This window comes from Aythya ferina (assembly GCF_964211825.1).
Source record: "Aythya ferina genome assembly, chromosome: 1".
In the NCBI taxonomy this organism is placed as follows: domain Eukaryota; kingdom Metazoa; phylum Chordata; class Aves; order Anseriformes; family Anatidae; genus Aythya; species Aythya ferina.
In genome coordinates, this window is record NC_140296.1 from 72,264,930 (window position 1) to 72,291,601 (window position 26,672).

General features: G+C 39.7%; 1 protein-coding gene across 1 annotated transcript in view; it reads right to left on the bottom strand.

The window, feature by feature from the left end:
• Positions 1 to 1,240: 1,240 nt before the first annotated feature.
• DHRSX (dehydrogenase/reductase X-linked) overlaps positions 1,241 to 26,672 on the bottom strand; it is a 173,745-nt gene continuing 148,313 nt past the window's right edge. The window contains 1 exon segment of the mRNA XM_084505905.1: positions 1,241 to 1,703. Within this exon segment, the coding sequence (XP_084362031.1) occupies positions 1,506 to 1,703 (198 nt within the window). The 3' untranslated portion in view covers positions 1,241 to 1,505.

Consider the following 26,672-nt stretch of genomic DNA (forward strand, 5'->3'; position numbering starts at 1 on the left):
TGAACCGAAGACTGGAGAAATGATCGGTGAAGCACCAGGTTTGAGCTAAAAAAGCCCAAAAGGGATATTAGTCCCAGGTTCAGTGCATAGGAACACATTCATGCTGTTTCTAGTCTGCTGCAAATTAGAGCACATCAGTATGTTTACACTCAGTCTTGTCATGCAGTGATTTCTAATCCCCCAAAGTAAATATATGCTTTACATCCACCTATAGCTCTCCTTCACTCTGTATATCTTGGAGAGAAAAAAAAAAATGCAATGACATTTATAGGATTATTCTTCTTTTTCAGACAATATCTAAAAATAATGACATGAGAGTAGGCTAGAGCTTACTCCATTAATAGCAAGAGTTCAGACTCCCTAATCACAGAGTCCATGTTTGAAATCAGCTGTTAGAAATTCTTAGGAGAGGAATAAATACATAACAAAATAGAAAATACCCTGTTGCTGCTGTGCAAGTAAGTAGGCAGGGACTACTCTTCAACATGGAAAAGAGACAGTTTAAAAGTTCATGTTGAAAGTTTCCAACTACAAGCCCTTAAACCCCCCAAAAAACCCTTAACAATGTGGAAAATGTGGAGAGCACCGACTGTTTATTGTCTTTTCCAAATCACCAATGCTAGTCTTGAAACTCATATGAACCAGGCTCAAAAGCAACCAAAGGAGGTGACTCTTCATGTAACAGGTGGTAGATAAGTGAATCTCTTTGCCAAAGAAAATACAAGACATTGCAGACGCAAGTTTACACAGGTTCAGGGGAAAAGGCAACAAGTACTCCATGCCCACAGCTGATACAGCAGGCTAACTGCACTCTGCCAAAATCAGTGCTGCCATTTTTACATCTGATTCCTTCCTCATTCTTAAGGCTGTCCTTCAACCCTCCTCCAAATGAAAATGTTTGAATTCCATATCCCATCTGAAGACCTTATTTATTTACATTTTTTTGTTCTCATCTTCACTTAAAATCTCTGGATAAACTTTGACATACAAAGCTAACATTATGATAGAAACAACATTATCATGAATGCCAAATGTTTGAATTAGAATGAGCTGACATCCAGTATAAAGTGTCTTAAAGATTAATGAAGCTTAAGGAAAGATCCTGCAACTTTTAAAACTGACTAAAAAAAAGGTAAGCTAAATGTACCAAATTGGCTTAAGTTCATCATGCCACAGACACACCATGTTCACCAGGGAAAGTCTTTTCTCATTGAACAAAAAATGAAAACTCAACTCTGCACAAGGTTAAAGATTGTATTTTAATCACAGACTGAAACATCATGATTTACAAAACTGATGGTTAGATTTAAAACCAACCACGTACATCTCTCTGTGGGAATATTCCCCCCACACCCTAGCAGACTAGGGATTCAAGTGAAGAACAAAGCTGTTCATGTTTGCCTTTGGGATTGAACAGTGATTTCCAGGATGATGACTGATGCTGCAAGAATTCACCTAAGATGTTTGTCAATACATTTCATTTACCCAGCTGGAAATGGCTTCTTCTAGGGTACTCTGCTGGATTCATCAGAAATCCCAACCAACTTGCAGCTTTCTGTCCAAAGCCTTTTCTGCAGCTCCTCATCATATGCTATGTCAGCCGATTTTGTCCTTTCCTCATTGTAAAGGTAGCAGCCACCAACTCCTTCCATCTCGGGTGATACAGCTGCATAGATGCTTGTAGAGGCTCCTTCCTCTGGAGTCTGCGGAAACAACAACAACAAAATACATATTCATGAGAGACAGGCATAATGGAAGACTAAAGTTTCACTACAGGACATTACCAGTGACAATCAGCTTCCCTAGTTTTTCATCCTACTTGTGGTCCATGTGCAAACCTGAAGTTGGTAATGAAAAAAATGCCACTTATCCAATGGGCAGAACAAAGATGATTTTTACCACAGTACAATTTTGAGATAGCTTAAAGCCACAGAACAGTTTCATGGAAAACTCTAACCTATTTTTTCAAGACCTAGTCAGATGGAGCATATCAAATAATTGAGCTTTCATAGTCTGAGCTAATAAACCCCAAAGCAAACAGGAATATTAAAATCCCAGCATAATTATTCATTTTTGCAAGACTGAAGGGGTCTGTACTCTACCTAAAGAAGATGAAGGCTATGCTATATGCATAATGTGTTCATTGTAACAATATGACATGTGTATGATCATGAAAATGATGACAGCCAATTGAGATTCGTCAGTTCAATCCATGAAGGTAGGTAAACCAGGGAATTACACTTTACAGAATGTCATAAAGCATCTATAATGTCTGATATAGCATGAGTATTACATGAAAATTGACAAGTGAATAGCTGAGAGTAATAATGCCTTTCATCCTGAAGATATGCAAAGCATTTCCATTTTCCATTCAGAAGGATCATACAGCTATCAACAAATTTATTACAATGGCATTTATTTTATTAAAGGACATATTTAAAACACAACATTTGATATGTTTTCTCTTTATCAGTGATATAATTATGAACAATGTCTGCTAGATAATAAGGTGTCATTTTACAATCCCTGCAATATCATTCTACGAGTCATTAACAGTACCAATGCTGTTCATTGCTTTGTCTGCTACACCTGACAGGATGTCTTTTCCTGAAGAACTCACTTGATGAATGAGACAGTGTTGAATAGGTTACTCAGTGACTAATAAAAACAAAACAAAATTCTAAGTCATCTGAAGCTTTTTGTGACAAGGTTCACATAATTTTAAAAAGAAACAACACGTCTTTTTTCTCTCTGCACACTAAATACAACACAACTTATTAGTAAACATTAGTTTATATGATGCATTTGGCATTTAGTCTCATTTACAACTAAATAAGAGCCATGTGTGATTACACAATAAGGCAACGTCACCCAAAGCAAGACCTCCCTGACTGTTGCTGGTGAAGAGCACCCTCAGCATCTGCAAGGAAGATATGTTCCCTGCATGACCACAGATCCATTACCCAAAATGTGAACTGATGAAGAAGGAACTTGCTCTGCTGAGGCACTTCCATGCCCAGAGATCCACTGTGTTCCAACATACATGCTCCAGGGGTTACATACTAACTCCCTCTCCGAAGGTGTTTAAACTGAAGGAAAAGCTACTGATGCCAACAGGTCACTAAGAAATATAATACCACCGTACATTTCTTCGGTTGCCATAAAACAGACAGTTTCTACTTTAAGTTATCACAAAATACATTTCCTATTCTAAGTATCATTTAATGAAATAAGATGATAAATTAGCTCTCTGATGGACTCAGTTAGATATTAGTCAATATCTTAGAACAACCTAGGTCCAGATACTTCTGGAGTATTTTTTTAAGATGTCTATTCTGTGAATATTGTCTAGAAAAGCTCAACACTTACAAAGTGCTTTTTTATCTCTTAGTACTATACTACTACTATTTCACCCTTTTTTATCATATGGAAAATAGTGCTATTCACATCCAGTAGATTATTTAAACAACATGAAATTATACTCATGCATAATTCTTTGTAGGATCAGGATGACTCAAAATCACGGTTTCTATGTTAACTAAAAAATGCTCATACAGTGACTACTATCATAATCAATTATGATGAGATATAAAATATCTTAATGCTGTAAAGTAGAAAGAGTAATTGCGAATACAAGCATTCATATTTTATACTATCTATGCTGGATGACAGAGAAAAACCAAAAGTTTTTAATGCACTGCTATGCTTTAATTAAAAATCTAGTGACACGGATAAACCATTACTTCATGCGATGGTTCACTGGACATTATGTTCCTGAGTTCAACAGCTCTCCAGCACAAACAAGTATAAATGTCAATGTCAATGACTCGCAAATCTTAATGACAACAGCTCATAACTAAAATACTTTGGAAAAAAAAAATTAAAAAAAAATGTCTGTGGGCAGAATTTCTGAGATTATGGTCTTATGAGCAGAGTCTCTACAGTCTCAGAGACTGGTCTGTTTGCATCTTCCCGTAGCATCAGAAATACCATGTGCCTCCACTCATTCGATGGAAAGGGTCTCCCAGGTTATTCAGAATATATCAGGACTTTTGGTTTTTGATGATATGTCAGGTAAATTCCCCACCGGAAGGGGATCTAGTCAAAAAAATATCAAATATGAAATAAAGACTATATATGAGCTGAAAGTCAGTTGTTGATTTTACTCATGCAGCTCCAGTAGATCTTTACCAAATTAATTTATACAGCAAATTGTTTCTTATTCTTCAATATAACAAAAATAAAGAGCAGGCTCAGATGGTAATAAAAGTGCTAAAATGACCACACGGCTAGTTATCAGTCTTACAAGCACAATGACATCATCACAATCCATTAACGCCTGCTTGTGCAGCTTTTCATGAGATTAACTTGATTTTCATCCTGTGTACCATAACCAGTGTGCTGAGCATTAGGTTCAGTGCAAACTTCCCATTTACAGGATTCTCAGGAACCGTGCTGGGAACCTTCTACCAGGTGTTGCTCACAGCAATTATCTTAACACATAAGGGAAAATATACTACAATATATCAAGCAATTAGTGTATACTAATTTAAGTTAAAGGAAAACATTTTTTCCAGTGCAAAGGGAATAGAGTTGCACATGCATGAAAAATTAATTGTCTTGTCCCATTTTCTGAGTGCTTAATTAATACTGAAAGCTTTAATATTTCCTTAGTAGAGAATCTCTTCATTGTTTTGGCATGTTTTGTGTTTTAATGAAGGTAAAAAAGAAACCCTATGCCGGGAGTGCCCCCTCTAGATGAGTGGGTGACCTGTCTGTTTTCTGAGGCTGGAAGGGTGCACATGTTGTAATTCCACCTCTGGATCATGTCCATACCTACATGAAAGCACACTATATCCACCTGCCTATGCACAGTCAAGACTCTTTCCCAAAGTGCTAGATCTACTACACAACCAACAGCAACATGAACAGACACATAGGCACTTGCACACGTCCTGCCTCTTTTTTGCTGCCTGAGGAACTCTTGAGAAGGAAAAAGGTGGGAACAGGTTGCAAACACTGGAACAATTCATGATTATTCAGACAGATGAACAAGATGAATTGTTCCAGCAGTGGCAGCCCCATTCCTGGTTGCCAACTCTCCTGGCAGTCCCACAGCTCTTCTTTTACCATGTGATATCTCATCAAAAGATGAGGAGGAACCAAAAAGCCCTTAGAAAAGAAAATGGCCACAAGCAAGAGACTAGTGCCAAAGAAACATATATAATCCATCCTTAGATGCCTTCTAGGAAGGAGAGTATCTGAGGGCAGGCCAGAGAAACTGTCAGCTACTCGTTGAATACTGTGATCTATAAAACCCAAGATGTTTGCAGGCAGACAGGCAGTAATAGCAAGCACCCTTCCAGTCACAGGGGATACTATACACTTTGCCAGAATTAGGAAAAAAAAAAAGAATAACAGAATAATATACATTTCATAAAGGATCAATAATAGCAGTTATGATTTGGCTGAACTTGTCCTAGAACAAAAGGGACTCCTATAAATTACACAATGCTTCCTCAGCCTTCAGTTACCAACATGTGATAAACTTTTTTTAACTGAAACTTTGTTTACAAATTTTTATTACATTAATATCTACACAACTATAATTAATATATTATCATAACCAAATAGAACTGATTTATACTTAATATTTTTTGCATGATTTTGTTTGTTACAGTATTGATCAAGTCTTAAGTGTTCATAATCTTTTGCAATTAACTATTTGTTTTCATTATGCCTTCATACTGCAAACGAGGGCTCAATTTAAATTATGTATCTTTGTATTGCTCATTACATGGGCAGACTGTGAAAGCAAGAGAAAAAAGTTAGCTTGTGACCAGCTCACTTAAGCAAAAGGCAGTCTAAAAACAAGAAAAAAAATGACATCATAAAAGGCAATATTTATGCCCAACAAAGATGGTGTTGTTTTAAAGAACCTTTGTCATTCCCTTAAAAAGAAAAAAAAATGACGCTAAGTGTAAATCATCAGTATAGAATAGTTTTCCTTCAGCACCAAATGGAATATTCTTTTCTGTGCAAAACTGGGACATATACTAGGAGGGTTTATGTTATTAATTATTTTTTTAAGACTTGCCAGTTAACACATTTGGATTAATACATTCTTAAGTGCCATATAATCTTGTCAATACTAGGTGCTAATGCTTGCAAAATGTGTTAGCTGATGATGGTCAGTCCCTACAGCCATATAGCCACGAAATGTCACATCTGTTTCATTTGTCTACGACAGGCACAAGAGCTTAACTCTTTGGAAATCATGTCTGCATCAATTATACATGATGGCTGTACACTATCCCAGTACTCATACAGCTCTGCCTCCATCTGATTCATAGCTCAGAGTTCTGGACAGGCAGTACCACTACAGGGCTCCAGGCTGCATGGTACAGACATCGGTAACCACAGGAAACTGGATAGGAAACAAACCTTATAAGCTCCTATGATTCCTTTTCTGAAATCTATCCATTTTCCCAGTAGCATTTTCAGTGGCTACTAACAAATAATGAGAGCCTTGGTATGTGCCTTAAACACAACAATGAATAGTTTGAATGGATGGCATTGATATACCTCAAATTGCATAGGTTGATAGAGTTATATGACTGAAAAAGCAGTAGTGATACTTGGTATCGGAAAGAGTAGGACTATTACTCTGGCATAGCTTCACCCACTGCTCCCTCATCTCGATCATCTGATTGTATTTGGAACATATTTAATGACTTGAGGATGCTGCCATCATGAGAGATGGTAGCTGAGAGGGTTGAGCAAAGAGAATGGAGAGCAGGACACAGCTGGTAAATTGAGGGACTGACATTGCAGTTGCATTTTGAGGGACAGGAATGATGGGCCATACAGGCAGATGTGCATCCAGGACTGCCTGGCATGCTGGTAAATGACTTAATGCTGAGGAAAGACATGTTAAAACACTTTTATCCATACAGTTAGTGATGGAGAATATATTAAGAATCGGTGGAATACCCCTCAGCAGCAGTAGGCTGGTGGGGAGACATTCATCCACACTGGTTTTATAATGGTGGTGCTGTCTCAAGCACTCATATCCACTACATCATGCAGTTTTCAGTTAATGTGGAAAATCTACTTCTGGGTTGATGAGCTAAAGAACATTCAGTGCTTTTGCCAGGACCTTCAGAGTGCCTGCTCTGTGGCCTCTGTTTTCAAACAGGTGATCTTCCATCAGACCATTCCTGGATCAGGTAACAAGAAGACATGTCTCCATATAGTAACATGTTTCCCAGGTTCGAGCTATGAAGACATAGCAAGAACTAAATAAGTCATCTTTTGGGCCTTTTTACTTGGGCACTTTTGCCAAGGTTCCTTTACTTTTCTCAACATTACTCTGATAATGTTTTGCAAATGTTAGTATTTTGCTGACTTGCCCCTGGACTGAAAAATTGAATATACACCTCACCAGAAACATCATCTGGGATCTCTGAGCAACACTACACATATGCACAGTGGAGCTTAGCAACAGGAATGAGAACACTAAATTACTTTTACTTGGTTTACAAAGGTCTTTTATTTACTTGCTGGCAGTTAATTGAGGGGTGAGCCCCAGTCACCCTTAATGCACTGTTTGACTCTTAAGAATGAAGGCAAACATGAAGCCACCTCAACATGAAATAGTTTGAAAACTGTCAGAAATGGAGAAGCTGGAATTGTGTCCCCATGAATATTAAAGCAAACAAACCTGTGAGAAACAAATTACTTGTGTTCCAGGAAGCACTGATTACTATGATCTGTGAACTACCAAAACATTTCAAGAACAGGTTACTTAAGGATGCAAAACTCAAGGGTGAAATAACAACAGCTGCTCTACTGTCACAGGCTCCTGCTGAATGCACTGGCTAAGTGCTCTCAACACTTGTTTTGTAACTCCTTCAGTGTCTACACCTCCTAAACGTGATCATTGCTTTGAAAATTTAAACCAAAAAGTGATTAGCTAAAAACTAATCAGTTGAAACACTGAATATTGAAAAAAAAGGTTGCAATGAAACCATTATGGTGTAAGGATGTGTCCAGCAACCTTTGATAAATAATGCTGTCGCAGGTGAGCGTAAGTCCTGATAACACCTGTGGCCAGGATCAACTGTCAGATCCCCAGGAAATCAGTGCTGCCAGAGAGGTCTGCAGCACAGCTTTGGAGAGATCTCTGCCATCACCAAAATGTCCTGGTTTCCATCTGTGTTCTGTCTCTCTTCCTATTCTTTCCTGTGTAGCTCACTATTATTCCCTTTCTATCTAATCTCTGTCTTGATTATAGACCAAAAAGAGATAGAGATGTTTTATTGAATATCCAGCTCTCCCTGGAGACCCAGTCAGCACCATCAAATTAATTTCTCTTCAACCCCGAACTTGCAGCAAAGAGAATTCTTTAATAAATTCACTCCATAATAAAATTCTTTAAATTTTGGCTTTAAAAGATACAGCAACTGCAAACAGAAATGGCAGTTAAAATGTGAAGCCTTTATCCTGACAATGTCGTATCTATACAGAAATCATTTTTGAATCAAAGATACTAATACATAATAAAAGGTGAGACATTAATGAATTAAGAACACAATGCAATTTTTAAATTTAAAAATAAAATAAAGTCAAAATGTTGAAGGAAATGAGCTTTTTAAACATAAATAATTCATGACTATTCTGGGAAAGAGTGAAGGTTTTCCCTGAGCATCCTAGCAGAGGATGCTGTACAAAACAGAAGCAGAAATAGCTGGCAAACAGACACAAGGGGTATTGAATCCTGAATATCTCGTTCCCTTCCTATTGAAACTAACTTTCCCGGAAAGACATTTCCAAAAAAAATCCAGTACACAAAGATCCTGACAAGGATCATCTTCACATCAGCTCTTACGTAGGTGGCTGAGAAGCCTGGAGACAAAGTAGCACACAGAAGAAAGAAAACATCCCCAGCAGAGTGCAAGGGTCAGCCTTTTGCTCAGGGAGCCCAGGAGCAAGCAGGCATGCAGGCTTCAACGTCTGATTTCCAACAAATCTTCTGATGGAAGCGTTGGTGGAAGGTTTCATTTTGGTTTTGTGTCAGTCTGATACTTTCTGAGAAATCTCTTTTGCTGGAAAATTGCCAAGCAGCTCGACTCTGAAGCCCTAGAATGGCTCTTCTGTCAGACTCAATACATGAGCAAAGGTTTACCAAGGACAGCAGCAGCTACAGCTCTGATCCTGCCTCTTCCAAAGCAGCTGCTCCAGTCTGAGCAGGACCTCTCTTGTGCCATCTCAAATAGCATCAGATGCTTATGTTATCAGGCAGCTGAATGAAACCCCTGTTGGCTGGCCAGCTTTCTGGGCCCCATTGAAGAAATCTCCATTGGCTTCAAATGTCAGCTTCAACACTGAATTCAATTGCAGATGTCTAAATGCACAAAAATAAATTTACATCTTAATTTCAAACTGAATCTCACACACTTAGAAGTGCTACATAACCCCACTGATTTGAGTGGGAGTGTTTTTTGATCCATATTCTGCATTTTCTAAGCTGCTGAAATGAAGGACTAGACGAATAATGTTTAGTTTTAGGCAATTTTCAAACAGAAGCAAGTACTCAACTTCTCATGACTGCATTTGAGCAGGGAGTTGAAGCTTCAGGTCAAAGTCATTAATCATAACTGAATCCTTTGTTCATTTTGTCAAGCGCATTGAGGAAGTTTACTTTGCCTGCATGTTAATTCCTAAGCTCGCTTCACAGCAGACAGCAAGGTCTTCAAAGACAGAACTGAGATATCACTGCAGCTACTCAAGTTACATTACACTTGTTACTTCACTCAGCTCTGTAGTAGTAAGCAAAGTTTGACAGATAGGACCCTGTTGCCCCAGGCATTTTATGAACATCCAGTCAGAGACAGCCACTTGCTGGAAGAATTTTCTGTCTAGGTCTAAATAAAGGCAGGCAACAACAGGAGGAAAAAGCCAAGGGAGTACACAGACTTCACTAAATGCTGAAGCCGCTTCTGGGAGCATGGCAGTCTGTCTGGAAGGCAGGTGATGCCCAGGAGCTACCTTCTGCTTAGGACGCCTGACTTAAATCACTCAGAATCGTCCTGGGTACCTTCACATAATCTGGCATTTTCTGTATTAACTGTATTCACAGACAGGCAAAGTGATTTACTGCTCAGGAGAAGAGATGAAGAAAGACAGCTGGCCTCCTAAATCCCAATCCTGATGCTTTTTGCATGAGGCTGCTACTCCTTCTCTGTGGTTGTAAAGGGAAACACACAATTTCTTTGTTTACCACCACTTCTATGGCCATAATTACAGTATCATGTGAGCAATTCAAAATTATCTTCTTCATTCCTAGATGTAGACTGATCTATCATTAAGTAAGAATACTTAATTACAGCTTAGTATTCATGCTAGAAATACGCTAAGGAACCATCTTGTTATTTTTATTAGCTATTCAAGGCTTTAATTCTGCTGAATTTTGAACTATTACTAACTGAGAAATATAAACTGGAATGTACGACTGCTCCTCCCTCCAACAAAGCTTGTACAGAGGCAACCTCTTTGCTAGGTAGTGGCTGGAACATCTGCCTCATTTAATAACATGTAACCAATTTCTTTTAGTTGAAAACACGATATAAATTTGAATCTAAATGTAAATGGATCAAAATTAAAGAGGACTTAAAACAACAATCAACCATGAAAGCTTTAGAGCTTTCCTTCTCTGAAGCATTATCTCGTACCAGTACATGGGTCATCTTTAGTTTGCTGAATTCTTTCAAATGATGCCAATTTTTAGGAAACACCAAAAAGCACACAGAAGTATTTATGTTTGAAATGGTAGCTGCCTTGTTACCAGACGCAGACAGTGAGAGACATGGCAAGGCTTCAGATGCTGAAGATGATGGTCCTGAGTGTCCATACATGCAAAAAAAAAAAAAATTTACTTTCTTACCTGCAGGCTCATGCAAAGTAAACAAAGGTTTTATGTATAAGATATGGCAACTTCTCATTTGTAAGCCCTGACCATTATCTTTAACCATTTACTGGCTGTTTAACATTGGACAAGCTGACACCTATCACCAATTTCACAACTTTTTTATCAGGAATGTTTTGGTGTTTTTGTTTGTTTGTTTGTTCGGTTGTGGTTTTTTGTTTGTTTGTTTGTTTCTTTTTAATACTTACGAGCACTCTGGACAGGAGTGGAACTCCTGAATATTTAGAAGATAATCACAATATAGAAAATCTTTACAAACTATGACGAGATGAAAAGGTGTAAGACTGTACAGAGCCCAGATGAAATGAGATAACCCCAAATTACACAGGCTAGCAGATATATCACAGGCTGTTCTCTGTGGAAGTGGTACAGAAGAGTGCTGTGCCCAGTCTGACTGCAGCAGTCTGGTTATAGGGGGACGTAGGGCAGGGGTCTCACAGGACTTCTGCCGGTGCCCCACAGCTGTGGTTAGTGGGTGCAAATCCTTTCTTCCCAGTAGAGGACACTTCTCCAGAAGTTGTCACAGGCTTGAATCAGGCAGGCCTAGTGCTTGTGCTAGCAAAGATGGGGACCAGAAAAGGTAAAGTGCACAGACTGACCCAAAGTGACTATAGGGTGCATCAATAGCCTGCAAGATGAAGAAAAAATACCTGGGAAAATTGGACAAATTAAAGCAAAAATAGACTTCAGCCCAAATTCTCACATTTGTGTCACAGTGTCTGTCCAGCTGGCATGAAATACGTCCCACAACGGTGTTCTGGCCTTCTGTGGCCAGGTTTCGGAAGCAAGGGGGCTGCAGGGTGGCCTCTGTGAGCAGAGCCCAGCAGCTGCCCCATGTCAGAGCAGAGCCAGCTCCAGCCGGCTCCAAAAGGGACCCACTGCTGGCCAGAGCTGAGCCAGGGAGAGACACTGGGTGGGCCTCTGGGAGAGCAGAGTTAAGGAAGGGGAAAAAAACTGATGGGCAACAAACAGCAGCTGGGAGAGAGGAGTGAGAAGTGGCCCTGTAGACCCCCAGGTCAGTGCAGCAGGAGGGCAGGAGGTGCTCCAGGCAGGCAGCAGCAGTTCCCCTGCAGCCTGTGGAGAGGCCCCTGGTGGAGCAGGCTGTCCCCCTACAGCCCATGGGTCCCACATGGAGCAGATCTCCACGCTGCAGCCCCCCCATGGGTGGAGGAGCCCCCGGTGGAGCAGGTGGATGTGGCCTGGAGGAGGCTGCAGCCCATAGAGAGCCCCTGCAGGAGCAGGCCCCGGGCCGGAGCTGCAGCCCGTGGAGAGGAGCCCATGCAGGAGCAGGGGGCCTGGGGGGAGCTGCCGCCCACCCGTGGGGGACCTATGCTGGAGCAGTTTGCTCCTGGGGGATGGACCCTGTGGTACGGAGCCATATAGGATCAGTTCTTGAAGAGCTCAGTTTGAGCCTGCAGGCTCAGTTTGGGAAGGACGGCATCCCATGGGAGGGACCCCACACTGAGTGTGAAGGAGAGGAGGAGATGAAGTGTTAGGAACTGACCACAGCCCCCATTCCCCATTGCCCTGCACCACTCAGGGGAAAGAAGTGAAAAAGGGTGGATCGGAGGAAGGTTTTTTTAGTTTGCTTTTAGTTTCTCACTGTTCTAGTCTGTTAGAAATAGGCAATAAACTACATTAATCTCATTATGCGGAGTCTATTTAACCCATGATGGCAATCGGTGAGTGGTACCCCTGTCCTCATCTCAACCCATGAGCCTTTTTTCATCATATTTTCTCTCCCTGTCCTTTGGATGAGGGAGAGTGAGGGTTCTGCATGGAGCATCTGGGGCCACAGGGGCAGCATAGCTCTGCATCCAACAGAGCTCCTGTGCAGAACGAGAGACATCACCTCTGTCTGGCTGCAAGAAGCTTCTAGCAGATCTTCAAATAGGACTGTCCATGCCCTGACTGGTGTGGGCTTCTGTTTTCAGAATAGTTAGCATGTTTAAATGATAGTTTTACAATATTTTCCAAGCTGAGAAGTAGAAAAGAAACAGAAAAAGCCCAGACTGGAAGCAGAGAAAAGTAGTGAGGAGGGAAGGAATCTTATTCTGCAAATTGATGTTTCCTATAATTCTAGTTCCTGGCAACTTCAGCATTTAACCTGGAACAATAAACTGAAAAAAAATATATATAATCAAGGGGGTTATATTATGTCTGTCCTGAGTGATATATTCCAAAGATGGAAAACAAGAAGAGTAGATTTACATTCTACAGATATTTGAGTAAAAGAATGCAAATAGGTGAGAGTGACTCAGTTTTTCTAACCCAATCTTTCTGACAGATACAGTAAACAGAATCAGTCAATAATTACAGATTATACATCCTCTGTTTTGATGAAAAAATGTGTCCAATAAGTTCGAGGTACTTCTGTTTAAGTAATAAAATCCTTTAAAAAATGACAGTTCATTTCATTTTAATTGCACTCATCTTTCACCTGAAAGCAGCTTGTAAAAATGTAAAGCATTAGTCATCTCATAAACAAAACTACCATTTCCCATTTTCTGTCAGAACAGGATGCATGAAATCACAGATATATTTTGAAGCCATACAATTATGGAGATGTCTACGTAGCTTATCCTCTCAGTTGCCCAAGAGAAGCACTAAATTTAAAGGCAAAGGCTATATTCAGTTGCAAATCAACATATCTGAATGCTTGCTAACCCACCAGAATCAACCTGCTTTTAACAAAATAACTAAAAAAGCAAATGCAGGGGAAGACTGAATTTGATTATTCAAATCAAACCTTTTGTTGTTTCTGACTGAAAGTGGGTTTAAGCTCTGTAAATGGTTTTGTTTAAATCAATGCATCCCGAGGCTCCTTACAGTATGCCAAGGAACCTACTGATGGCTTAAATTGAGAAGAGACCAAAAGAACATGTATAACTTTAGACATGCAAACAGTGCCATTGGTTTCGGTGAGATTAGTCATGTTTCTAAAATTATGTCAGACAAGATCTGAGGCATCGTATCTTTACTATAGAGCTCATTATAGACAGAGCAAATGCAAACCTTCAGCTATCCAAATGCTTCCTAAGGTCTGAAATGGAAGCAGAAAACTTCCATCTTGAACACAATTTCTTGGGAGTTTAAATCCACCACATTTAATCAGCCAAACAACCTGAAAGAAGGAAAGGTTAGTACTTGTGTTACAGAGGGAGCTGTTAGCCTGGGGAGCCTTTGTATTAATTTACAAAAGGGAAGAGAGGGAAAAAAGAAAATAAAGCAGTTCTTAGCAGTGGAACAAATAAAGGAAAGCTGGGAAGTGAGATGAACTAAAAAGTGCTAAGACACAGATTTTTACTATCCACTGAAGTTGTTATTTTTAATATCCATATTTACTTCTAAGGTGTTTTGTAAATCTTCATTAAGGTAGCAGATGGAGCCACTAATTTGTGAAAAATATCTTCCCTGGAAAAGCTAGGACTAGATTTGCTACCACAAATGGTCCTTCCCATGTTTCTGTTTCTTTTGCCAGATGAAGAATGTCATAGAAGGACTGACGTGTTTACATACAGGAGATAAGGTTTACCCCAGTCCTGTGTCAGGGACTAAACCTTATGTGTGGCTCACATCACAGGAAGAATTGGTTCAGGTTCCAAAAATGAGATTCATAGCCTGTGGTCAAATCCCACAAGCTGAAGGAGAAAAACTGAATGAAAAACTGGAAAGGAAAAAAAACATGTAATCTCTTCAACATCTAAAGTCTTTCTCCAGCCTGCCATTAAAAAACAAAAACAAAAACAAAAATACCTTGAAGGGCAAGAATTTAAAAAAATCCCCAGAATCTTCCTGCAAATCTTCATATTTCTTTCATTTTCAGATAGCTCTGTCTCTGCAGACAGCTTCGGAATAAGCTTTTGATACCAGACTGATTAAGGGCATGGGCAGTTTATGGCCTGGGATACTATACAAAATAACCCAGAGACTTTTACATTTGCAGAATTATCAATAGCCAAAATAACACACTGAGAATTAACCTTTTCATTTTATTAAGAGCCCCAGGAGAGTTTCTCTTGTGCTTGTATACACCGGGCTTTCTGACTAAAAGGTTAGAGCAGTTGTTTAAAGTGGGAAACAAACCCCATGAGGTTTTGTGGTTCAATAAATACATGCTACGGACTCATCTGGTGTTGAAGTAATTCGCTTTGTTTAGGGAGCTCATATTGAACTCTGCTCTTTGGTAATGCCATTTTGCTATACGCACATATCTGCCTTGTGATTCCAATCGATGAGCCGTCCCTGCTCGTGCACGGTGATGCGCCGCAAACAGCGATGCTCCAGATTATGAAACTTGTTTTCCGGGAAAATTTCCAGATGAATTAATGCAGAACTGTGCTGTGGTCTGGTAGCTGCTTTTAACTCCCAGAAATAAAGGCTGAGGTCTGAGCAGAGGCTCAGGCAGCCCTGCCCCAGCCCTCTCCTGTGCTTCCCGTGGCTCGCTTAAAATTCTGCTCTTCCCCTGCAAGTCTGCACAGCTCTGCAGCCGCCTATTGTTATTTAATACGTGCTCCACCACGGAATTGAATTGTTCCCGTCGAGATTAGGGCTCTGCTTCCTGGGTGGTATGCAAAACACGTCTGCAGTCTAAACTTCCACCCATTTCTCCGCCTGCCCTTTCCTTGTGCCCAGCGACAGCCTGGCAGGCAGCCTCAGCCGTGGCACGTTGCATGGCTGGTGCGCGGGCTGGAGGACGGCAGTGTGAGCAGGGCTGATGGCAGGGTGCAGGCACCCTGAGCTCTTGCCAGCATCCCACCCGCATGCAATGCCCTTCCCTGGGTGCACAAGCTGCTTTGGCAGCTCGAGGGATGAGCTGCAAAGCCTGCTTTGCTCTGCAAACTTCTGGTGAGCCGATGTGACCGGTTTTTAGTCCCTGAGCTCAGTAAAGGAGCCATGATTGAGAAGCATGAGATACCCCATCAGCAAGTACGCTTTTTATACAGAAATAATCTAAACGTTTGGTTTTTACCAGTTGTTCAAACTCCTTAGTGACCAAAACATAACTGACCTTTACTTTTAAATGTGTGCTCAATAAAAGAGGATTACAGTTGTTTGTGAACTTTGCAAAGTCTGTAACATGGCTGGGGGGGAAAAAAACTTAATTTATATTTGTCTAATCCCTAATAGTTGCTGACAGTCTGTGAAACAAATAGTTTTAATTATTTTCTCCTTGCTGAATCTCAGGACTCATCATGTAGCCAAAAAATAACATACTACTAACCAGTGAGATTAAAAGGAGAGTCATGTAGTAGGAAAAACAGGAAATTACATTAACAGTAAACAGTGACAAATATGTCCATCTTATTGCAGCACTGTCGTCAAAGAGCAGAACATTTACAACCTCCATTAAAAGCAAAACAAAACAAAACAAAAACATCCTTGAAGACTGTTGCATTTATCCTGGGACTTACGGCTGTTGAAAATGTCAATAGGGTCTGTAGAATAACACCCCAAAAAGCAACTACATATACCCTTCATTTATTAATGAACAACATACAGAGCTTATGCACTAGTATAAAACAGATGTTATTTATTTTTTATTGGAACCATTGATGCTTGAAAATTACTATACAGCTAATCAATAGGCAATGGCTTTACCTCAGAAATAATGCCCCACTCTGAGGAAAAAAAATGGCTGCGATTCACAATCAATTATTGACACCATGCAGCACATGAATCAGTGCCCACAAGAAATCTGCACCTTATTTAATATTAATTAAACAGTAATATTTGCCTTTGTTCCTTTGTCCCAGCATATTCTTTCCTGCATCACTGTGAATATATTAAAGGCTAGCTCTTACCTAAGACATTTGCCAGCCACAACATCACCAAGACCTCACCTCTCATAGGCCTGGAATATCCCTTCAGGACTTCAAATGTGTAAAGTCTCCCTGATTTGCTTTTCAGTAAGCATGGGTGTTAATGCTCAGTGTAACTGGGAGTGCACGGAATGGCTGGAGCTGGGGGTGCCCCAGTGCTTGCTGAGGTCTCCTGGGGAGATGGATGTAGCACCAGCTCCTACAGCCAACTGGTGAATTCCCACTGGACTCATCCTCTCATCACAGCCCTTTGCCTTGCTTTTATCTCCATGCATGTGTACAGCCAGACCCAGTCCAAGGAACAAATCAGGCTTCCTCTCTGGAGGAAGGGACACACACACAAGGGACAACATTTCAGACCCATTTCTCACGCAGAGGAATGAGCTCCCAAGATTCACAGTGCAGGGGAGAAGGTGGCTTTCCAATACCCTCCCTGTCTCGCATTGCCCTACTTTTTGAGTCATGGGCATCTTGAGGCATGGCTGGTTTATGGCCTGAAATGTTCTACCTTTTCTTTAGTTTCTAACTGCAAATTAGTGTGCACACCCCAGAACAAATGTCTGTTCTTTATTTTGAAAATGAGTAAACAACTTCACGCTCGCCATCGTAACTGAGCTACTCCAACATCTGACAACAGTTACAAGCAGCATCTGATTTGAGGGAGAGACTTTTCAAAGGAATAAATACCCAGCTGCAAATAGAAATCAGATTTGGATAGCTTACTAACGATTCATACCAACTCTGGGTAGCTTGCTAACAACGTTTCAGAAAAAAACATCAATATTTTTAAACATTAATATAATAAAATGGAGAAAATAAATTTGGTTCTTGAAAAATTAGACAGATTCTTCATCTAGTCCAAATTAATACTATGAAGAATTTACAAATATCCATAGATGACCACAACAGAAAAATAAATAAATAAATACATTGAAAACAGCACTGACATACACATTCTTACAGAAAATATCTCCCTAAGCAAAAATGGATTCCCAACTTTAGTATGCTCTTTACCTTCATCACTGAAAATGTTAGCTAATTTCAAAAACGCTCACTCTTTTTCTTGTTTTTTTTTTTTTTCTTGTATTAGGCAAGTATGAAAAATAATAGAAACGAGACAAAAGATTTTTCCCAGCGTACACCTCAGCTGCAAGTAGTGCAGAGTTGCTCACGCTCACAGACTTTGCTATTGCACAAAGGAGAAATTATAATCTAGACAGTTCTCTGTCCTGTTGTAGCTGCTTCTACATTAAATACGTAACTAATGTAACTATTTAAAAAATATAAAGGGCGAAGGAGGTTCAATGAAATGGAAGTGAGAATATACCCCAGAATATATTTATAATCTTTAAAAATAAACTTTAAAAATTTATTTATGGTGTGAAGAGCAGGAAAGAAAGCTGCTATCCCAACGCTTGTGAGCCAGACAGCACTGCAGTGCCCACCCCCACGTTTCCAGTTTAATTCTGAGAAAAGGTTACTATCATCGATCATGTTCCATGCATTGTCAGAAAACCCAGCCCTACATATTTTATCATTAAGGAGCTCCACTGAAGAGGTTCTTTAAACGCTTGCAATGGAGGTTAGCTGATTGCTTGCCAGCTGCACCATAGCTCTGTCCTTTCTTCCACTACTAAAGTATGTTAACCAGAGGATAATTGCAGGGGTTCTCATCCATAATCTACCCTGACAACAATAAACATCAGATCATATGCAATGATTTTGCAGTCTTAAAAAACATTCAGCATTTTGTATTTTGTTAAAACAACTAATCTATCTTTTCTGGGAAAAAAAAAAAAAGTATTGCAGGTGACTGAAATTAAGAGTGAAAGATTATTTAAAACTACATGGTAATGTATGTATAACTTGAAAAGCTACAATATGCCTCATTTTTTTTAGCATAAGACCAAAAAGTAAATTATGTTTTATTAATATAGTTTTGTATGTTATAAGATACTGTACTTGAACACAATTGATATATTAACATGACAATTATCTTCAAAGATTTTAGCAAAGGGACTCCAAAACATTAGAGGTATCGCAGGCTCCCACATTTTAGATACATCTATTTTCCTATGATGAAGGCATTATGTAGCTGAACTAAGAAAATACTTAAAGCCTGCTAATAGCTGCCTTCAATAGAAGTTTTACAGACATATATGCTGACACTGAAAATATGGAAAGACAAGCAATGAAGTTACATGCGCTTGCTTAACAAAAATACCTTTAATGTATCACACATGAAAATAATGTGGTTTTTGTTGTTGTTGTTGTTGTTGTTTTTATTATTATTCAAGAAAGCCATTTGCACGAAGTGCTTGTTTGTACAAATTATCCAGAAATGAGGTGTTCTTTACCAGAGAAACTATGCACTGTTTACTGAATCCTTGAAGTGGCAAAAAACATACATCTTTGTGACATGATTCGTATACAGACATTTCCATCATAAATATAAGAGAAACCCTGTGGGCTGCTGACAGCAATGAGAAGTGAACGAGAGATTACTGAAACACAGCTAAATTTAGGGCAGCTTAAGAGACCTATGATTCAGTTCACCACACCATTTATTTCTTGACAGTTCAAATTTTTGGTATAATCCAAAGGATTTAGTTTCAAAGCTTTTTTTTTTTTTTTTTTTTTTTTTTTTAAGGGCATCCGTTCAGATCAGAGGGCAAAGATTTAACTCAGTAATTTGGAGCATTAACACATTTTAGCTATCATAATGAATCCATGATCTGCAATTTGCAGTAGGTCTTATGCTCGCATTTGAAGGACGTGCCCGAGTCCATGAACCCAACTTTGCCCTTCTAAACTACCATATTGACGTTTAAAAAGAAGTCAACAAAACTAAAAATAAGTCGACCTCTTTTTCTTTTTTTTTTTTTTTTTAATTTTAAAATATGCAGTATATCTTTTACATGAGAAAAATATAGAATCATAGAATCATAGAATCATAGAATATCCTGAGTTGGAAGGGACCCTTAAGGATCATCAAGTCCAACTCTTGACATCGCACAGGTCTACCCAAAAGTTCAGACCATGTGCCTAAGTTCACAGTCCAATCTCTTCTTAAATTCAGACAGGCTTGGTGCAGTGACCACTTCCCTGGGGAGCCTGTTCCAGTGTGCAACCACCCTCTCTGTGAAGAACCCCCTCCTGACATCAAGCCTAAATTTCCCCTGCCTCAGCTTAACCCCGTTCCCGCGGGTCCTGTCACTGGTGTTAATGGAGAAAAGGTCTCCTGCCTCTCGACACCCCCTTACGAGGAATATGGCAAGTAGCAGCGCAAACACCAGTTCAGATGAAGCAGACTTGCCATTACAAAATAGGAACATGAAGAATACCTCTCTCTTGTTCTCAGACAAAATCCTGAACCAAACTCTCTGCTCTGGCCGTTTTAGGAACACAAATACTTGGTATGCAAACCCCCACTAGTCTAGTGTGGACGCTGCCAGTTGGAGCACCACATCTGACTTTCAGCAGGGCTACAAGCCATCCCAGACTTCATCATCTCAAAGGTACTTGAGATGAGAACCAGTCAGTCAGGAAGGCACAAGGGGAAGCCATAGTCTCTCACAGAGGTGTCATCCCCTACCTCAACCCTGGCTATTTGCAGTAACCCAGACTAAAGATTAACAGAGTACCTACACCATCTTTATAGCTCTGTTTTCAATTCAGATAGGTTTACTTATTTTTTTAATAGCATTCACAGCTTTCTTGACCAGAACAATCAAGGATTTCATTTTATTGAAGGTTCTTCAGTCTGATCCATAGTCCTATATTCGCTTTCCTCCTATACCCAAGAGTCAGCACTGTTGGAAGCACAGTTCATCAGCAAGCAACCCAAAGAGCTATTTACAAAGGCAAGTAAAAAAGGTGGAGGGGAATGCAACAAGTGGCACACTTTCATCAAAAATGTTGGTAAAGAAGGATTTCCTGGGCATTCAATATCTTCAAAATCAAAATGAATATTTGTTGAGTAATCTTCATTTATGGACCCTTTTACTGGATTCCCCATTTCTATGTATCCTTCATCATGGAAGAGAAAAAGGAAAAAAATGGATTCAGAACAAGAAATGGGAAGTCAGAAGGAACAGGGTACTCCAGGGACCTCTTGGAACACTTCTGCTCTCCTCATAGTGCTGTCTTGTCTTGACAAAATGACAAAATAAAAGCAACCTCATTCCCAATCATTTTGATTAAAGGGTATTGACAGACATCATGATGTAACTTAAAAATGAACATTAAAAAACAAAACAAAACAAAACAAAACAAAATACACAGAACACCGTGGTTGTATATACTTTCTACAGAGCTACAGGGTAGAACTAAAATCAACACACAAAAGTTGCATTATTTTTATAATGCTGGTACCATCTTGCTCAATGTCTAGAAAGCCCAATGAGTCTAATGCTGCAAATGTTTTCCCAGCTGGAAGAGCATGAGACAGATTTTACATCACGTGTACTATTGCTGCTTCTGAGCATTGGAGGTGCTTTGCAATTCTCTTGGTTCCTCTAGGTAAACTGGTGTGTAGTGACCTGGAGACAACAAATCCAGGTACGTCAGAGCAAACACATTTTATATTTTATCACTTTTTAAAAAGCTGGAAATAGATGAGTCACCAGCAATCTGACTTTGACCCAGTGCTGTGCAGAGTGCATTGAAACTCTCGCAGGAGAAGTTATACAGCCAAGTGTACTGGGTCTGGCTGGAATGTTAACTTTCCCGGCAGCAGCCCATTCAGTGCCGTACTCTGTACTTGTAGCTGGAACAGCAGTGTTATCACACCAGTGTTGTGTCTACTGCTGAGCAGCAGTGGCACAGCATTGGGCCTTTCTCTAACCCTCCTAGGGGGTGGGCAAAAAAGTGAGGAGAGAAACATCACTAGGGCAGCTGACCTAAACCAATCAAAGGGATATTCCATACCATGTGGTGTCACACTCAGCAATAAAAGGTGGAAACAGGAAGAAGAGGGGGGGGGGTGGGCTCTCGTTGAGAAGACGTCGGTCCTCCTCTCGAACACCGGCTGCGTGCGTTGAGGCCTTGCTTCAAGGACGTGGTCAATCATCGCTCATTTGTGGGAAGTAGAGAGTAATTTCTTTCCTCTGCACTTCCATATAGCTTTCATTTATTTTGTTTGTTTGTTTTCCTCCCTTTTTCCCCTTTCCCTTTTATTTCCCCTTAGTTAAATTGTTTAGTTCATGGTAGTCTTTATTTAATTATTATAATTATTTCCCTTTAATTAAATTATCCTTATCTCAACCCGTGAGTTGTTCTTTGCTTTACTTCTCCCCCTCCTCATCTAAAGGAGGGGGAGTGAGAGAGCGGTTGTGGGGTTTAACTGCCCAGCACGGTAAAACCACCACACCAAGGTACTAAGTGCTGAATGTATATAAAATAGTATTAACAGTGCAATTATATTTAGAAAAAAGACCGTGTAAAAATCCCTGCTTCCTGCCTTCCAGATCTGCTTCCTGAATGGATTTCAAGCAACATCAGCAGAATCTAGCATTATAAATATTTGAAGTACTTACTGCCTCTGGAGACCTGCAGGCCCTCTAAAGGGATTAGGGTTTAGTGTATCTGTGCCAGTCTTAATCCACTTCTCCATAAAATAGGCATATAAAATAGGACACATGTGCCACAAACCTAAACCAGGCAAAAAATATAAAAGGGCAGCCCAAGATCAAGGAAAACCCTTAAGGAGCAGGAACAAACATGTAAAACGCTTTACATAAGGACAGTACTCCACACAGAGGATGCAAAGTCAGATCAGGTAATCCTTGCTACAGTAATACGGTACAAAAATGAGACCTGGATGCTCTTAGGTTTGGGCATCATTTACTTGTTTAGCAGGTTCTGATCAGCAACACTTGTGCAAAGCCACTGATGAAGTACCAAAGTTGTCACAGAAGTCATCTACTTACATGCAAAGGAAAATGGGGACCTAAATTGTTGTCAATGGTCATGATGCATGAGACTGGTAATAACTGAGTACCTCTCTGAGAAATGACCAAGCTGCATTCATGGGTTAGGCAGTCATAAAATTTACCTTGCACCTGGGTAATGCACAACCCTGACAGAAAAAAATAAACATGCCACCCCACGGTGCCTTTTTTATGTTCATTTTCAGAGCAGATCCACTTGTCAAAATATACTCATAGTGTGTAATTTTGTTTTCAACACTCCAAGCTCCAAAAGCAACAGGACAGCTTTTCTCTCTCTACATTTTTAATCATCTTAGGATAGTTTGCGACAAGTGGCAGACGCTTTGGAAGACTGCATTTTGCATCTCAAGAGCTTGGCAGGCAAAAATACTGAATAAGTCAATCAATACTGCTCTCCCTTCCTGAGACACATTCAGCCTCAGCATGCCATTGCTGGCTGCAGGGACTCAAGGCAGTGGGAGAGCACAATGCTGCTTCCAGCAAAGGCATGGGGACACAGGGCTGCCAGATACAAGGCACCAACTTTGGCCCCTGCTATTCATCAGGGAAACAATATATATACTAAATTGGATAAACTGTTAGTAAGGTGTTCAGTAAAGTTTGTAAATTGGTGGTGGCAAGCTCCGAGACTTTGCAGAGCACATAAGAGATACTGGGAGCAGACAAAATATTTTCAAACTGTCTGAGACTGGGACCAGTAGCATCACCTCCTTACTGTTCCAGGGACAGGAAACTAGGGTGGTGTGACAGGGCCAAACAAATACCAGAAAAATTCCATCCTTTAAAAGCTGTCCAAGTTCATTCTTGTGTTATTGCATATTGCTCAGGTTTCATCCAAATCCTCTTCTGCCTCTGCTCTGTGTTCCCCACAGAGTGCCTGACACGTGAAAACAAAACTCGTGTCTTTATTTCCACTTACCTGCACTGGGGCAGCAGCAAACAAATGCAGTCATTTTCCTTGACGAGACTCGCAGACCCAACAGCAATTTCAAAGTTCAAATATGTAATAATCTATATAAACTACTAACTCTGGAAAGATTGTATTAGTAGATTGTAAACATGCCACATCTAAGATCAAGCTCCTTCTAGAAAAGGGGGCTACAGCCACTGCTCCAAAGTTCCTTCTTAATTTCACCTATTAAAATCCACAAAATCACACATATTTACCTGAGAACATTATAGAAATAAAATGAACCATGTGAACAATATCTTGCACTGTCTCAGTATCCTTTCTAAAAAGCAAACACTGATGTTTGGGGATGGCAATTACAATTGTGTAATTACAATCTTTACTAAATCTTTACTGAAGCCAGAGTTACTCAAGTGACTTCTGAACTGAGACTTTTCAAAATTCACAAACCAGGTGCTGGATGATCCTGTTTATTTAAAAATTTGTTTTGCTATTGCTAGTCCTTTTTCAATAGTTGATGCTTTTTGCTGTGGTTCACTCTTTTACATTTCTCGCTACATACATTTCTCGCTACATACTTGACACTATTATGGGTACCTGTGTAACTACCCATTTAAATGTATGCCAATACCTGTGTAATAAATAGTAGAGGCACAGAATGATCATAAACAGATATGAGAAATACATTTCATAAGCAACTGGGATTACCTCATCTGTGGCTGCCCACGAATACATTTATCACTTATATGGGAAATTGTCTCATACTCCAAACACCTAGGTGTTGCCATTTGAAAAACCAACTTGCTTACAGATTATTTCTTCTCCAGATACATGAACACACCTTTCAATTCCTACCCTCTTCTGCACACAGCTAAAACCACACTATCTTCTAGTGTTCTTTACTCTCTGCTTTTTAAAGGATGATAGATTTAATGTCCTGTACCTTGGGATAGGCCTAATCTTAATTAACTTAATATTTTTATAGCAGAAATGTCTACAGCTGAGCTAGTCACCAGAGGACCCATTTGCAGTTCACAGGCATTCCAAGGACTTAATTCATCTGTCAACTGTAGATATTTATCTTGGGATAAGACAGACCCAGTACTAGGAGTGACTCCAGTGTATGTATGGAGATCACTGGAGGAAGATCTCTGCTATGGGCATTCATATTGCAGAAATTATGGAACTCTAGGCTCTGTCAGAGGTGGCTTCCTGGCAGAGATGCCTTAGACCACAGGAAAAGGGGAGGTCTGCAGAATGTGTCATTTCTGTCAATCTTTGAAAGCTTGGGATAAGTATTAAAAAGTGTCTATGTTCACAAAAGTTTCCTTACTTTACATTGAAAGGTTTTATCTGTCTCCTTGCATTACTGGTAAATTAAGGAGTTTCACATTCACATGCCTTTGGTGGAAAGGCATGGTTGTAAATCTCCCAAACGCTCCTAAAATTATTTTTTTCTGTAGTAAGCAGGGGCTTAAGGTGATGGGGCTTCACAATATAATTTTTTATCAGCATTGTTTCATTATACATGTAGATGTAACAAACTCACAATAAACAGAACATTAAGGAATTTAGGAAGGTCATCCCTAGAGAAATATTAGCTGAAATGTTGGATGTGGTGCTTAGGGATATGGTTTAGTGGGTGACATTGGTGGTAGGGGGATGGTTGGAGCAGATGACCTTGGAGGTCTTTTCCAACTTCAAAGATTCTATGATTCTATGATCTATAATGCATACCACATCTGGTGGTAAACTCTTCATGTATATATATATATGAATATGCACTCCTACAACCACCTCCTCTGCATCTCCTTTTAGTGATCTATTTTAAATCTGCTGCCCACCCACACTACCAGTAGCAGGATTTTCCAGGGCAAGCCAGTGGTCATTCTCCTTAAATCAGTGTTATGTTGTGTTTTTTTTTGTGGTTGTTGTTGTTTTTGTTCTGTTTTGTTTTTTTGTTTGTTTATTTTTCTAATTTGGAAGAGTGAAACTGTCTGTAACTCCTCTTCCTACTCTTGCTGAAGGGTGCATTTTGGTGTGGCTGGGGTGGCCCCCTCTCTCTCGCTCCTTCTCTATAGAGAGGTATCCAAGAGATGCTCTGATGAGAAAGGTTAGTAACTAGCCTGCACTCTGCTGCCAGTGGGCTCAAGTTTCAAACACCACTGTGTTACCTGGCAGAAGGTAAACGGAATTTTAATTATGTCGTAATGGAGGTAGAACTTCCCGGGTGTCTAAGGGAGAATTACAGTAGTGGAAGTCTGTGTACAGTGAGATTTATGGGATGAACGGCCCCTAATTATAAAGATTATGATTGAAGCGTGAAAGTCTAATGGTATAGCTGAAATTTCAAGATTTTCCCTAATTCCCCAACCTTTCAACCTCTTTTTTATTTTTTATTTTTTTTATTTTTTGAGACCTTTACATTAAAGGTTTTGTGGTTTGCTTCTTTTTAACTGATTAGAATCAGTACCAAGTCCCTGACATGTATTTGGTCCACAGGAAATTACCTTTCTATGTTTGTTCCATTTTTAACAATACATCTAACTGAGAATAGAATACCGTACAAACATATTAACTACATACAAAGGAAAGTACTACCAAGATATGTTAGCAAGGAATAAACTGACAGAAAATGTCTTCCCTAGCTAACTGTGGGTTCTGACTATGAAAATAGTTACAGGTTACAAGACGACATGTTCTGATGTGCTAATGCTGGTTAGGCTCACATATTTACACAATTAATTAACTGCTTACTTACTGTCTCCCCATTACAGCAAGAGTATTTTTTTAACTCTTTTGGATACAAAATGAATTATTTTCAGATAGAACGAAAGAATTTGCCAGAATTGTCAAGTTAAATCAATAATCTTTTACCACACAGGAGTTAGGGATAAAACCTTTCTCACACAATACAAATACCCTTTTTCAGTATGCTCCTTGCCTGCTGGAAAAAATCTATCACAAAATTTCAGTCACTTACAATTCCAGAATTTTCACTC